This window comes from Anoplophora glabripennis, unplaced genomic scaffold (genome assembly GCF_000390285.2).
Source record: "Anoplophora glabripennis isolate ALB-LARVAE unplaced genomic scaffold, Agla_2.0 scaffold5, whole genome shotgun sequence".
In the NCBI taxonomy this organism is placed as follows: domain Eukaryota; kingdom Metazoa; phylum Arthropoda; class Insecta; order Coleoptera; family Cerambycidae; genus Anoplophora; species Anoplophora glabripennis.
Genome location: NW_019416525.1, coordinates 1210330 through 1225466, shown reverse-complemented (window position 1 = coordinate 1225466; position 15137 = coordinate 1210330). Strand labels below are relative to the sequence as shown.

The window sequence follows — 15137 nt, the reverse complement described above, 5'->3', positions numbered from 1 at the left end:
TTGTTATAACGACTATTACGTGTGAATATTACTGAGGAAATTAACAGTATGGTTTAATAAGTATTTTATTTGTATGCTAAATCAAATTGACTTGAGAATAATAAATTCAAACGTTTCATTTATTGTATAAGTCAAAAGAAAGAACATGAAGGTGGAAAATCGTTCAGACAGTAAGTATTTTTTTTCTGCTCTACTATCCTGATTCTATCGTATTATACGCACACTACTATTGATTTTTATAGTTGCTTATTGAACCAGGAATGGTACGTGATCTGGTCATTTAGATCAGTTGAAAATAAATAAGGAATTTATTTTCAGCAGTTGGTATGAATTTTAAATAAGCAGAGAAGAAGAAGACGGCTGTTTTCTATTTTGCTTATGCATTGGACATCCGAGTAGATTATGTTCATTTCTTTAAAAATCACATAGTAAACGTCAAAGTTTTGTAGATAAAATGTATTTTGATAATGAGAATTAAATTGTGATATTGTAGTGCACATTAAATATAATTTTAATAAACAGTGGGAGAGTTCGCCCAAATTTAATATGGCACAATGTAAGCAGAGCCCACATGAATTTATCAGAAATTCATTTACTCCCCAAATTGCAGTTATGTGCACTCCCCTAGCGGAGAAATGCTGCCAGAAAAACAATTTGGATTTTATAGAATTATTACAACCATTTTCACGACTCAATAGTGATGGTACGTATCGACATTTTAATCTGTAAAGTATAACCTCAATTGTTATTTCCAGTGCACTATAAAGACATAACAGGTCCTGTAAATATTCGTAATTTTAAACTTACTTTTTTGGATATAACGTGGCGGCCACCCCAAACACCTCTAGCTAGAAAGCTTTTAAATTCATCTGTGAGCAACGCTACCGAAAGCAGAAGTAAAACATTTCAAATAGGAAGTTATAAACTGGAAATCCCTTCTTCCACACCTTGGTTTGAAGCCTGGAGGGATACATTTTTAAGGGTGCAATATCCGTCAGATCATGAGTTTACTAAACATTTTTTAGCTTGCTTACTAGTAGTAAGTTCCACCGATAACAATCCACCAGACACTTTTAACCAATTAGCGCAAAGTTTAAATCAAGTGCAAACTTCAGCACCTGGGAAATTACCAAAATGGTTCAGTTCAAACATACTCAAGTATTATGTTATCGTTCATGACAATGTCGAAGGAAACCTTACAATGTGAGTAACTAAATAAAATGTGACTTTTCCATACATGTAATATTAATTGTTTTTATAGAGCTAACAATTCGTTTGAATCGATAAAGTCTACATATGGAGCACCTCACTGCTTTTTATTAAGAATGAACTCGAGGCCCTCTAGACCTGTGCAGTCTGAGCATTTACCAGACCCTTGGAGTCAATTTATTACAAATCAAATTGATATGAAAGAGGGTAGTCAAGATAATGCCTCGACTTCCTCAAAAGGTTCATTATTGGAAGTAGGACAAGAAGCAGAAGAAATTAAAAATGTTCAAAATTACCACCCTCTCAGTCCAGTTAATGAGGATTCTTTAGTAAGTAATTATAATATTTGTGTCCGTTGCTTCGAGGGTAAAAGTTATTGTTTATCGTTTATTTATTGATTGTTTTATCGTTTGACCAAGGAATTCCACTGTATATTTTTCAAATTAAATGAAATAGAAAAATAAGTTGTATTCTAGGGAGATTGTGCAGTCGAAGAAAATAAACCCAAAGTTCCAGTTAAACAAATACCACATGGTGGTTGTTTGTCAACTGAAGATGTTGAGCAAATCAAATTGTTAATATTAGAATTTACAAGAAGTTGTCTGTTGCCATATATCGAGAAACATTTGGTGATGTTAAATGATGTAGTGTCGAACAAAAAAGGAATGAGTAAATCGCTGTTTAGTGCTACAAAGAGATGGTTCAGCCCGAATAAACCTGGAGCTGGCTCTGTAGCTGTTAACAATTTGATGTGAGTAGTTCGTACCGTTAGTTGGTTCGTAAACTAATGTAGTTTTTCAGTTACTCCCCTGATTCTCCAGAGTTACAAGTAAGACGTTTGGGAGACCTTTACTTCATGTTTGGTCATTATGATGCCGCATTTCAAGCATATCATTTAGCAAAGAGGGATTATAATGCTGACCAAGCATGGCTTTATTATGCCGGAGCATTGGAAATGGCAGCACTGTCAGCTTTTATGAACCGTGACCCCAGTAGAAAAACTTGTGATTATATGGAAGAGAGTATAACGACTTACTTAACTACTTGCAAGTAAGCGATAATTTTTATGAACCTTATTTGTTAATAATGATTTTTATTTGTCTATAATTAGGATGCCCCAGTTTGCGACTAGAGCTACAATTCTAAGTTCTGAGTGCCTGAAACACCAAAAAATGTACGGTGAAGCCGCACATCAACTAATAAGAATGACTAGCGAAGAATCTGACTTACGCTCTGCCTTACTCTTAGAACAAGCGGCATACTGTTTTTTACAGTCTAAAATGATTAGGAAGTATGCTTTCCATATGGTTCTAGCTGGCCACAGGTTTTCCAAAGCCGCACAGAGGAAACATTCGTTGAAATGTTACAAACAGGCCTATCAGATTTACGAAAATACCGGATGGGATTTGGCATGCGATCATATTCATTACACGATCGGACGTCAGGCAAATAATCTGCAGCAGTTCGAAGAAGCCGTTGATTCGTTTTCGAAACTTTTGAAGGGGGGTAGCAAGCAGTCAGCTCAGCAACAAGCAATGTTCCTCAAAGAATACTTGATGATTTTAGGGGTAAGTTGAAGACGCTATTTGATCCAAAACTTTAACGGTTTCTTTCAGAATAAACTGAAAGCAGGCGACCAACATGCTAGTCCGATTTTGCCAGTACCAGAATTAAATATGAACTCGATAAAAGTGTTAGTAGGACCAACACGCCCTCTGTCGACACCGGGCAAAGTTCCTGCTATAGGAATCGGTTTTAATAGTACATACGATTTAAACGCAGAAAGTAGGTGGTATAAATTGGAAGAACTTTTAGTTCAAGAAGCAGAAGGTTCTCTTCCAATGGTATTCAAGCCAATGGTAACTCTGTATACGCTTAGCCAACTAGCGAAAAGTAAACCAGTCGCGATTATGAACGAGCCTATCCAAATATCCATTGAATTAGTTAATACTTTGCAGACAGTATTACATTTAAGGGACATCTACGTACTGTGGAGTTTTAAGAGTTGCGACGAAGTGATAGTGAATGATGTACTGGATAACAACAAGGATGATTTTGTTAAGACATATATTTTGAAAGCCGTTACGATAGACGGTAATTCTAAGCAAGACATCCTGTTGACTTTGATGCCTTTAGCCACTGGGGTGTTAACTATAAATGGTTTTTGTTATACTTTGACAGGGTCGAATGCCACTTCAGAGACAAACTTTATTAAAGGAAAACAACTAATATCCGTTCCCAATGGTAGTAATAAATTAAGGAAAGGTGATAATAACAGCACCGTTGGATTGGATATCAGCGTTGTAACTGCGGCTCCTTGTTTACAGGTGAAATAAAATTATTTCCTTAGGTACATATTACTAACTAACCCATTTTTCAGGTTACATTTTCCGAGATGAGCTTGGATTTTCTCGCTGACGAAATCCAGCGAATTTCAGTGGATTTCCAAAATACTAGTTCGGTACCCCTCCAAAATATTTATCTTGCAACTTCGGTGCCACATTTGGTGTCATATGTAGAATTGGGACAGCACGCTAAAACTTCTATTGACCAATATGATATTGCTACGTCCGCAACGAGGGAGAAGTTAGCTCGAAAGAACCACATTACATCGGTGCCACTAGTAGGCAATGTCTTAGACCCCGGGCAAACAGCCACTGTAAATATTTGGGTCAAGGCGCCATACAACAAAGGTCCCACAACTGTTGACTTGCTTGTTTACTACGAAAATACAAATAAACAAAGCATCCCCAGGTAAATATTTATCTTCCGGAGTTGAAAAATCGTTTCTCTTTTTTAATTCCTCGCCGAAATGCTAGATTCTCTCAATGTGTCTTTGTTAATTATAGTCAAAGCTCCTTATTCGTGGGGGATACGTTCCGAAAATGTACCGCTAATACGGAATCTGCGAATGTGGAGTGAAGTATGGAAATAACCCCTTATTTCGATTTGAAATTTTCGGAATCGAGATTTTTTCAACCTAGGAAATGATAAAATAGCGAGAAAAAAAATTTGAAATAAAATAAATTTTTGACGATTTTGAAAATTTTTAAAAATCTTGAGCGACCTCTAAAAAAATTTTTTAAAGCTGATTTTTTGAGGGGGCTCTTAAAACATGATAAATTAACATATTTTCACAAGAGACACGAAAAAAAAATATTTTTTTTCTTTGGGCCACCCTAATGTTTATGTTTAAAACAATAGACTGTATTGAAATTTGTATTTTTCTGTTCTTGCTTTAATTTCATGGTAATTCGCTACAAAATTTTTAATGTATAAAACTCTTTTATTGTGTGTATTTCATTTACTGAAATATTGCTTTTGACAGAAATTTGTGTTAAACAGTTTTTACATGGTGACTCATTTTTATTTAGCTGTGGAAAAAATGAAAATTACTGATTTATTTAAATATTCTTAAAGGTATCGACTTGTGAGACACTGCTGGAATTTAACAGTCCAGGAGTCATTATCCATAGAAACGACTTCACAAGCAGGCCACAAGGCAAAGGAAGTAGAAGAACTTGCTTTAGCTCTGAAAATTACGAACCTGAACAAATCGCATAGTTCAGTATTAACAGAAATAACGTTACTAAACATCGGTTTGCTTAGCAAATATTGGTCGATATCGAAAGACATGGCGATGCCGAAATATATTAATTTACATTCCCAAGAATCTGCACACATCTTATTGAAAGCCAAAAGAGAGGTGAAAGAAACCAGTGAATACTCGAGTATGTCGTTAAATTCTGATCGGAAGTCTTACAGGAGTTTACAAAATATCTTCATTGCATTTGGCAGGAAAGCGGAGGGTCCTCAATTGAACGTCTTTGACGAAATGGACTGCCTTAACTATAAGGAAAACAAAGATGGCATTTTAATGCTGCAGTGGCGAGCTCTAGTCATTGATATTAATAATAAGAGGGTGGTGAACGGTCAGTGTGTGATTCCGATTGAAATTAATAGGACTGAAGAGGATATTTTGCAGCTGGAGAAAATTCTGTCTGATAGTGTAATAGATATTAACGAAAAAAATGTTTTGGAAGAAGAACGTGCAAAAGTTGCTCAAAATCAAATGGCTTATAATTTAGTATACCCGTCTACGGTCACACATGATTTTCACGAAGAAAAACTCTGTATAGTCCCTATAAAATTGCTATTACACAGCGTTATTGACACTTCAGAACTGAAAGTTGTTGTTAATACTAGCGAAACTAGGTAAATATATTTTGCGTTAAACTAGTAAATTTCGCTTCAAAATCATTTATTACTTAGTCAATATTATTTTTTATTTGTTTACTTTATTTTAATTAAGTAATAAGATCAAGGTTCTGTTTCACGGGCTGCGGTTGGTGTAATTTTTCACAAAACTATTCAATCGGCGATCGCATTATCTCAAGCGTAACGGTTTGTTACTTTTTACTGTAAATGAATCATTAATATCGGTGACGGCAAGTTTTAAAGATCTATCGTTACCATTCAACGTTGGGTTGCCTAAGCTCTGCAGTCACGCGGCTTGTAAACATTTATGAAGGCCCTGTATATAGACGAAGCATAATTAGCTCTAGCAAAGTAGAGAGAAGCTCGTCAATTTCTGGATTAAAGATAAAGGTAACGGCAGAAGGATAAAATAATGAGTGTATTTATAATGCACGAAACGTAGAAGTCATCAACTTTTTTTTATTTTTCAACATGTTTGCTCTACTTAGCTGACTGATCGTGCTTTAATCACAGAACTGTAAGGTCTTTGTAAATTAACAAATAGTTTATCTCTAAATATTTTTTTTGTTTCAGTACCGTGCAAACCTCTATAAACAAGTCAAACTTATTCTATCGCAATGCTTCCAGTAATTTCTGTTGGTTGGGCAACAGTAAGGTAATAAGGATGGTGAAACCATTAACGACTGAAGCTGTGATGTTGTCTGCTTGCGTGACAGGACCAGGAACTTTCAATCTAGGTGCTCATATTCAAATTTCGTGTTGTAAAGCCAACGAAATGGAATCGTACGTTATACAGGCTTGTCAGATACATTCTACACTGATTGTACATAGCAAAAGTTAGTTTGACTTTACATACTTTATTATTTTTTTAATCTGAAGTTTCCCTTACGTTATGTTTTTACTAAATGATTAGATTGTTACATATGTAATATATTACTGTTAATATACAGTTTTCTTGAATAAATTATTGTTTTTATGACTTGTTTTTATTTCTTCTTTCAGTATTACCTTAGGTCAAGTCATTTGATTAAATGAACAGAGAAAATAAAACAAGAATGTGTATTATTTCAGTTGGTAACTGTTTTGCTGTGATATGTTTCATATTTCTATATAAACGATCTCCCAACGCTATTTTATTTATACCAGATTAACATATCACAAAAACTTAGAAATCTTAGTAATCAATACACCAATTAAAAATTCTGTTTCGTCTAACTTCATAATTATAGTACTCGAAAAAATCTGAAAAAATTCGGGTAATGTCCATCATTCCAAGACCAGTTCGTTTCTCTTTAGCTCCTATAATTTTTGAGATTTTCCGTTATTTTTCTTAATGGAAGCACTGGCACAAAAACCGACCAGCCCAGTGTGTTAGCGACCCCAGTTGCATACGGGACCGCTATTAGAAGGAAAATAAATTGTTTACAATTTTCAGGGAAAAATTTTAAGGGCTCGGAAAAATCTGAAAAAATTCCTCCAGACTATAACGATACTGACAAATCCAGAACTAAGACGAATTTCTCTCTAGCTCGCGTAATTTTCGGGATATTCAATTTTTTTCCTCAGGAAAGCAACTTACAAAAATAGCGAACTACATCGGCGTTTTCTGCGGCGCAAACAGCAAACTACATACGGGGTGCCGTTTTTAAACGACATTCTAAATTTTTGAGAGTATTCATGAAAATTATCGTAACAAAAATGCGTTTCTGGAGGAGGTTTATGCAGCCAAGTATACACACGTATGTATTGTATGTTGCCTGCCCACCATAAATTTTGGAACTGGAAGGAAAAATGTACAAAATCTGGAAAACTGGCGGAGCTAGAGAGGAACTGACGGCAGTTTTGGATTAGTCAGGGTCGTCATTGTCCACCTGAATTTTTTCAGAATTTTCAGAGGCCTAAAAATTTTTGAGAAATTCGACGGACTGTCCATCGATTTTTTCGGCCAAAAAATTTTAGGGGCCCGGAAAAATCTGAAAAAATTCCTCCAGACTATAACGGTACTGGCAAATCCAAAACTAAGACGAATTTCTCTCTAGCTCGCGTAATTTTCGAGATATTCAATTTTTTTCTTCAGGAAAGCAACTGACAAAAATAGCGGACCACATCGGCGTTTTCTGCGGCCCTAATTACATATGGGGTGCCGTCTTTAGATGGCATTCTAATTTTTTGAGAATTTTCACGAAAATTATCGACAAAAAATTAAAATGCGTTGCTAAAGGCGGTTTTAAGAATTACAAGCGTGTATTGTATGTTGCCTATACACCAAAAGCTTTGAATCTGGAAGGAAAAATGTAAAAAATCTGGAAAACTGGCGGAGCTAAAGAGGAACTGAAGGCAGTTTTGGATTCGTCAGGGCCGGTAGTGTCTACCTGAATTTTTTCAGAATTTTCAGAGGCCTAAAAATTTTTGAGAAAATCGATTTTTTCGTCCAAAAAATTTTGGGTTCAAGGAATATTCTGAAAAAATTCCTCCATACTATAACGGTCCTGGCAAATACAAATCTAAAACGAATTTCTCTCTAGCTCGCGTAATTTTAGAGATATTCGATTTTTCTTCAGGAGAGCAACTTACAAAAATAGCGGACCACATCGGCGTTTTCTGCGGCCCTAATTACATATGGGGTGCCGTCTTTAGACGGCATTCTAATTTTTTGAGAATTTTCACGAAAATTATCGACAAAAAATTAAAATGCGTTGCTAAAGGCGGTTTTAAGAATTACAAGCGTGTATTGTATGTTGCCTATACACCAAAAGCTTTGAATCTGGAAGGAAAAATGTAAAAAATCTGGAAAACTGGCGGAGCTAGAGAGGAACTGACGACAGTTTTGGATTCGTCAGGGCCGGTAGTGTCTACCTAAATATTTTCAGAATTTTCAGAGGCTTAAAAATTTTGGAGAAAATCGATGGACAGTCCATCGATTTTTTCGTCCAAAACATTTTGGGTTTAAGGAAAATTCTGAAAAAATTCCTCCAGAACTATAACGGTTCTGGCAAATACAAATCGAAAACGAATTTCTCTCTAGCTCGCGTAATTTTCGAGATATTCAATTTTTTTCATCGGGAAAGCAACTTACAAAAATAGCGAACTACATCGGCGTTTTCTGCGGCGCATACAACAAACTACATACGGGGTGCCGTGTTTAGACGGCATTCTAAATTTTTGAGAATATTCATGAAAATTATCGTCAAAAAATAAGTGCCTTTCTAAAGGAGGTTTATGCAGACAAATATACACACGTATGTATTGTATGTTGCCTACCTAACAAAAGCTTTGGAACCGGAAGGAAAAATATAAAAAATCTCGAAAACTGGCGGAGCTAGAGAGGAACTGACGGCAGTTTTGGATTAGTCAGGGTCGTCATTGTCCACCTGAATTTTTTCAGAATTTTCAGAGCCCTAAAAATTTTTGAGAAATTAGACGGACCAGTCCATCGAATTTTTCGGCCAAAAAATTTTAGGGGACCGGAAAAATCTGAAAAAAATCCTCCAGACTATAACGGTTCTGGCAAATCCAAAACTAATACGAATTTCTCTCTAGCTCGCGTAATTTTCGAGATATTCAATTTTTTTCATCGGGAAAGCAACTTACAAAAATAGCATACTACAGCGGCCTTTTCTGCGGCGCAAACAGCAAACTACACACGGGGTGCCGTGTTTAGACGGCATTTTAAATTTTTGAGATTATTCATGAAAATTATCGTCAAAAAATAAGTGCCTTTCCAAAAGGAGGTTTATGCAGCCAAGTATACTCACGTATGTATTGTATGTTGCCTACCTAACAAATGCTTTGAAACCGGAAGGAAAAATATAAAAAATCTCGAAAACTGGCGGAGCTAGAGAGGAACTGACGGCAGTTTTGTATTAGTCAGGGTCGTCATTGTCCACCTGAATTTTTTCAGAATTTTCAGAGGCCTAAAAATTTTTGAGAAAATCGACGGACCACTTCTCAAAAATTTTAAGGGCTCGGAAAATAATATATTAAGAATATAATAAGAAATTTTATATCTCAGAATTTGATCAATTTTGAATTCCTCTACTTAAAGGTGTACGATTTTGTTGGAAATAACACAAAGAATTAGGAAAACTGATTTAATAAAAATTATTATAAAATTTGCATTTAAATATAAAAATAATTTACAACTTACATACACAATTAATAAAATGATGATTTCATATTCTTCCTCCAATTAGGAATCTGAAATAACGAATCCAAGTCAAATTATATAGTGTTGTAAGCATAACGTACGTAATCGTTACAAAACGTTGCTTGCTCAGGATTCATAGTAACGATTACATAATTTTAGAGACTCGTTACCTGGGTTATTTAATTCCAAATTATTAAGAACGCTGTGATAATATTTGCAGAACGAACTTATTGTTTACTCAATTAGATTAAGCATAAAAAAGTTACTGCATAAAAATTAATGAATCCAAAGTAACGAGACCTAATACCATAAAAGTAAATAATCAATACAAGTACTTAAAAGTAACTAAAATGTACATTTCTAAAATTATGATCGACAAAGTATCTAAAAAAATCAGTACTCTCTTAAACAAGCAAAATTGTAATTACTGTAACAGTAATCGTCTTCATTAAATTTTAATTTGTGCTGGAATGGTGGGCTATAACTACAACTGGATAACTTGCCTGGATTTTCAGATTTTGCTTTAATATATATCGCTTCAAGTTGTGGCTGAACGTAGCCCAGCAAAGGTCTCTCGCTTGGTTCTGCTGCCCAACACTGCTCCATAAGATTCCAACACGCTTCATCGAAATGTGGTAAACATTCAGGTCTGGTTCCTAAACAGAAAAATATATTAAGGGTTTAACATAACACAAAGATACATCCTACCTCTCCTGACGTTATTCCATAATTGTTCCTTATTTTGGAATTGATCAAAATGTGTTGGAAGTCTGACCTGGCCCGCACAAATATACCAAAAGAGAATTCCAAAGGCATACACGTCAACACTTGAGTCATAACGTCCACTCAGAAGCTCTGGTGCCATGTGAACGGGAGTCCCAACAATGCTACCTGACATCATCGCTTCTGGTATACAAAACCCAAAATCTGTCAGTTTTGCTCTGTCTTTGTTGTCCAGCTGAAATAAGTAATAAAATTAATAAAAGTATAATCATTTTACATGGCAATCTTTTATTTAATTGGGCCAGCCTGAAAATAAAAATAAAATTTATACTGTTACAAAAAGATCGATCAAGTATGTCATGAATTTATTAAATATGGTATACTTACAAGCACATTTTTTAATTTGATGTCTCTGTGAACAAGTCCTTGGCTGTGCAAGTATCTAATCCCTTCGATGACATCTATAGCAATTTGCAACCGCGCTACCCAAGACAAACCACTGCGAAGACCGCAGTATAAATCTCGCGTCATCCTTTCCATTATCAGAAGGACAGCAGGGGAAGTACCTCCGCCATAAGTGTAGTCTACTACTGACCCCCTCAGTTTCACAATTCTCGGATGCTCCGGTATCGTCCTAAAAAGATAAATAAATTATCGTGAAAATTTTAAGAACCCAATATATCACATACCTTGTATAAAAAAATTCCATCGCTAAATCGTTCCAGTGCCGGTCATCAGGAGGCACGACAGACTTAAAAGCGCACGGATTTATTCCCCCCCATGGTTCACATGAGGAAACGACACCGTACTGTCCCCGTCCGATTTCTTTTATCTGTTTTGGCATTCCATATTGTACCAAATCGCACAGTGAGGTGCTCTCAAGGGCTAGTCGGGCAAAGCGAGGTGCGTGCCGTTTCCTTATAGCTATTCGTTGCTCTTCCGTTTGTTCTAACTGACAGGTAAGCTGATTCTCTAAAGAGCGCATGGCAGACTGAAACGCTTCGTGGGACGATTTGACGTGTTCCTGGAACTGCACTGATATCGTTTTTGCGAGTTTAGACGCACTTAGTTTATCTATCATATTTGTGACAACTTGTAGCTGCCATTGGAAGTTGCACTGTACTTGGCTCGAAGAAGACCACGGTAAAGCGAATGTAGATAGTAAAGTACGGAGACGATCCATCAGGGTGTGTACGATCGAGAATGATGTCGATGATTTTAGATCGATGCTATAAGCGGCACTAATTATTTGTTTCACAGCGTCGGAAGCAGAGAGATTACCTTCCGACTCATGGCAATTTTTTTCAAGGCTTTCTAGACATCTTTGTAGAGTTCCTGTAAAGCTTTCCTGTAAACAACCTACAGACTGAACGATTTGAGTGGCCACCGAGGTGCTTAATCTCCTCAAAACTAGTTGCTGAATCTCCATTGTTGCCATTTTAGCACTTAACAAGTGGTTAGCATCTGTAAAAAAAATATACTGTCAGAAAACTCAGATATCACCCCCATTCTGCGGGCCCGAACTCATCAATTTGATTATTTGCAACAGATATACTTACTATTGTGATTGTAGCCCTCAAGAACTTCTGCAACATTCGATTTCATATCTTGAAGAGTACGCTGTATTATCGCAGTTATTTCTTCTTGTTGTTCGCAGGCTATTTTCATCAATGTTTTGTATAGTTTCAATTCAATCTCTTGGGCATATAAAATACGTTTTGGAGTTATTTGAATTTCACGTGCCATATCGAACGCGCATAGTATAAATTTTCTCAAACATTTTGTATGAATCTACAGAAGATAATTATTAGGAACAAAAAAATATATAATAAATCTTTCTCTATATACCACACTTAGTTTCCCAGCCATTTTTAAGACGCTTGATTTCAACATTTCGCTTACATACAATATAAATTCTTCATTTATCTTTTTATCACAAATCAGAGTATCCAAAGAGCACTCTAAACATAAAGATTTCCGTTTCACAATATCATCAGTCTTAAAATTTTCATTTATGAACCCTAAAAAAGTAGTATTAAATTACAAGTGTCGCAAAATAATGTCGTACATACCCAGTCTTACCAGTTGATCTTGGAGATTTTGTAACTTCGAATATTTCTGGCCAATGTTCAATCCTACAGAATGTTGCTGCGATTCAGTTAACGATTCCGAACAAAAAGTTGAATGCTCCGTGTTCGACACGCTCACAAACAAGAATGGTATCTTAAAGTTATCTTTCAGTTTACGAATTTCTTGAATGTTCTGAAAAAATCAAATATTAATTTTGAATGAAAAAAATTGGCAATATTCCCTCTTACAGTATCATTTAAAACTTCTTCATACACTGAGTAGATTACGATTGGTAGAATATTATGTACATATTTACTCAAAGCTTCCGTTAATTCTTCAACTTCGCAATCTGCTGGCACCATAATTTTCACATTTTCTTTTAAAATCGAATGATTCAGATCTACTTCTACTGCTGGACAATGGTCTAACAGAGACTCTTCATCATTCCTTTGTAGGTCCTCCTCCGGTATCGTTATCCATGGCTTTTCATGGGCTTTTAACTTTTCGACGATTTCGATATCATGTCCAAGAGTTAGACGGATATTTTTTGAATGTCCATATATAAAAGTTATCTTTATTAACAAAAAGAGGACACGTAATTAAATATAAAAGCAAATTTAAACGATTCGTGTCAGTTAAAAGTCTCGTGTAAACAAATTCGTGACCGTTAAATATTCAAAATAAAAAAAAGGCCAAAAATATAATTCTTAATGGCAATTGTACTTACATATCTCCATCTAGTACTGAACTGCGGTAAAATAGTCTGTCCCAACAAAGTGTTAACAAATAAGGCTTTAGCATGACAATTTTGTCCAAAAATTAAGAGAGTAGGTATCCTATCCAGTTTAGCATTAAGATTCTCTATAATATCTATATTCAATAAATCTTCTTTAATATCTCCTATTAAAAGAATATGTTTATAACCAGAGTTACAATTTTTCATTTACTACTTACGCACTAATTGTAAAACATTATTAATATCTTCGAGAGAAGATCGAGTATCCTGTAATATCCTTCTGAGACTCTGACAATGTTTTGAATATTTTCTAAACTCCTTTGGTATATCCGTCAACATAATGATGATGATATCATTAATGCACTAGTATTATTTCTATTTTATTGCATTTCTTAAATACTGCATTGGTTATTTAGTCATGTTTTATATAAAACTTATGTCATCCGCACAACTTTAAAATAGAATCATAGAAAAATTGATAGATAATAAAATCGATAATACAGATCTCTGTCGAAGTAGATATTATTTAAAAAAAAATAACCACTGTGCTCATGCAATAAATAACACACGTATATTTCATTTGTGTTATTTCCATTCGTTTTATGTGTCAGGGACACTTACAACTAATAAATTATCTAAAAGTATCTTTTTAGTGGTTAAGTTTCCTCTTCTTCTGGTACAATCACCTAAAACAGGAAAATATTTGTACAAGAAACTGGTAATATGATAAAGTACGACTCATTTCCTTACATTTTATTGTAAAGTAGGAAATCTAATTTTATCTAGTAAATTGAACTTTTAGAAAAAACAAATATTATCTATCACTACTACAAATTCAAATCGTTTTGATCAACAAATGATTAGAGTAAGGATGACACACCATAGAGCAAAATTATAAAGTAAATAATCCAACAATGGAACAATGATTTAGTTGAAAGATTAGATTAAAAGACGCAATGTTCTATGGCACAAACCTTAAAAAAAAAATGTAGACGAGTCAACTCCATAAACCCGGAGACCGTGAAATAATGGCCAATCAAATAGAATCGCCATTATTCTATGGCTAGAAATTGGCCTCAATGATTTGGGATCGAGGCGCCGCCATTATTCTATGGCTAGAAATTGCCCTCAATGATTTGGGATCGAGGGGAATTATCCCTCTTTATCCTGCCTCATCTCGTGTAGGCCTGGACAGCCTTCGTAGGTGGGCCCCATCCGTCGTCTACCCCGACCGCAAATGCGGCCGGTGTAGGCGCTTTGTGGGACCTCCTTTTGTCCTGGCTGGGCCCCGCCGGCTAGGGCCCTTTCTTCTGGCGCTCTTCTTGCTTCGCCGGCTCGTCTGTGTAAACCCCGGGGGTAGTGTCATGTTTATGTGTGGTATGGTTGGGTAGGGTAGTGCGGCTATGCAGCCTGGGATGCGCTTTGCTAAGGTGGCCCTTAGGCTAGCGCGGGAGGGGAGGGTTAAGGAGGGTATGGGGGGTGTGTAGTGTATGTGTGTGTCGTTGTCTTCGTTTCTTGATCCTGGCTGTCTCTGAAACAGAAAAGGGTAGCGGGCAGGGGGGGGGGGTCATTGGGGTGGTCACCCAGGGTCAAAAAGTTGGTGTCTAGGTCTTTTGTGTTTGTCGGTCACGTCGGGTACGTAGTCAAAATAGAATCGCAAACTCCTTTGTAATTCGCTTTTTTAACGATATATGATGGTTATATTCAAAAATTTAGTTCGGATCGTCATAATCAAATAGTACATACTTAAAAAATCACCAGTATTTTGAGTTCCAAAGAGTCAACAATTAAATTTTCTTTTTCAATACGCTGGCTGAAAATCTATCGAACCATTAGGTACCGCGTCATGGTGCATATTTGACAGATTAAGTATATTAATTTATGTGATAGCCGGTTGTACAGAGAGATCCAGAATGATTGAAGTGTGGAGATCGCAGCCTGTGCCTGTCTCTATCAATACTACAGATTTTTATATGATAAAGATGGTGATAGAAATAGGCTGCGTTCCCCAAATAGTTCAATCATTCTGGATCT

At 35.8% G+C, this 15137-nt stretch overlaps 2 protein-coding genes across 3 annotated transcripts; one reads left to right on the top strand and one right to left on the bottom strand.

The window, feature by feature from the left end:
• The first annotated feature begins 363 nt into the window (after positions 1-363).
• LOC108907502 (trafficking protein particle complex subunit 8) lies at positions 364-6380 on the top strand. Its single transcript, XM_018711230.1, has 10 exons — positions 364-703; positions 756-1203; positions 1262-1538; positions 1686-1960; positions 2011-2259; positions 2321-2777; positions 2826-3536; positions 3590-3963; positions 4630-5424; positions 6001-6380. Exons 1-10 carry the CDS (start codon positions 547-549, stop codon positions 6266-6268), a joined length of 4011 nt encoding a protein of 1336 aa, XP_018566746.1. The 5' UTR covers positions 364-546; the 3' UTR covers positions 6269-6380.
• Positions 6381-9523: 3143 nt separating this feature from the next.
• LOC108907351 (dual serine/threonine and tyrosine protein kinase-like) lies at positions 9524-13631 on the bottom strand. Of its 2 annotated transcripts, XM_018710998.1 has the most exons (11): positions 13322-13630; positions 13095-13267; positions 12616-12939; positions 12370-12559; positions 12146-12318; positions 11857-12088; positions 10987-11761; positions 10685-10931; positions 10283-10532; positions 10078-10230; positions 9524-9624 (listed from the first exon to the last, which is right to left on the bottom strand). In XM_018710998.1, the coding sequence occupies exons 1-11, from the start codon at positions 13440-13442 to the stop codon at positions 9617-9619; spliced, it is 2646 nt and encodes an 881-aa protein (XP_018566514.1). In that variant the 5' UTR covers positions 13443-13630; the 3' UTR covers positions 9524-9616. The 2 variants fall into 2 exon arrangements, with proteins under 2 accessions (XP_018566514.1, XP_018566513.1); XM_018710997.1 differs by lacking the exon at positions 9524-9624 and having other exon boundaries at positions 9631-10230; positions 13322-13631.
• Positions 13632-15137: the final 1506 nt, after the last annotated feature.

Bases quoted from the DNA above. Each gene is read 5' to 3' on its own strand.
- LOC108907502 (XM_018711230.1), top strand. From the start codon at position 547: ATGGCACAATGTAAGCAGAGCCCACATGAATTTATCAGAAATTCATTT. The intron at 2,260-2,320 runs GTAAGCGATAAT...GTCTATAATTAG, and splicing joins ACTTACTTAACTACTTGCAA to GATGCCCCAGTTTGCGACTA. The intron at 2,778-2,825 runs GTAAGTTGAAGA...GGTTTCTTTCAG, and splicing joins AATACTTGATGATTTTAGGG to AATAAACTGAAAGCAGGCGA.
- LOC108907351 (XM_018710997.1), bottom strand. From the start codon at position 13,442: ATGTTGACGGATATACCAAAGGAGTTTAGAAAATATTCAAAACATTGT. The intron at 12,940-13,094 runs GTAAGTACAATT...TTGTTAATAAAG, and splicing joins TCAGTACTAGATGGAGATAT to ATAACTTTTATATATGGACA. The intron at 12,319-12,369 runs GTATGTACGACA...CTACTTTTTTAG, and splicing joins AGATCAACTGGTAAGACTGG to GGTTCATAAATGAAAATTTT.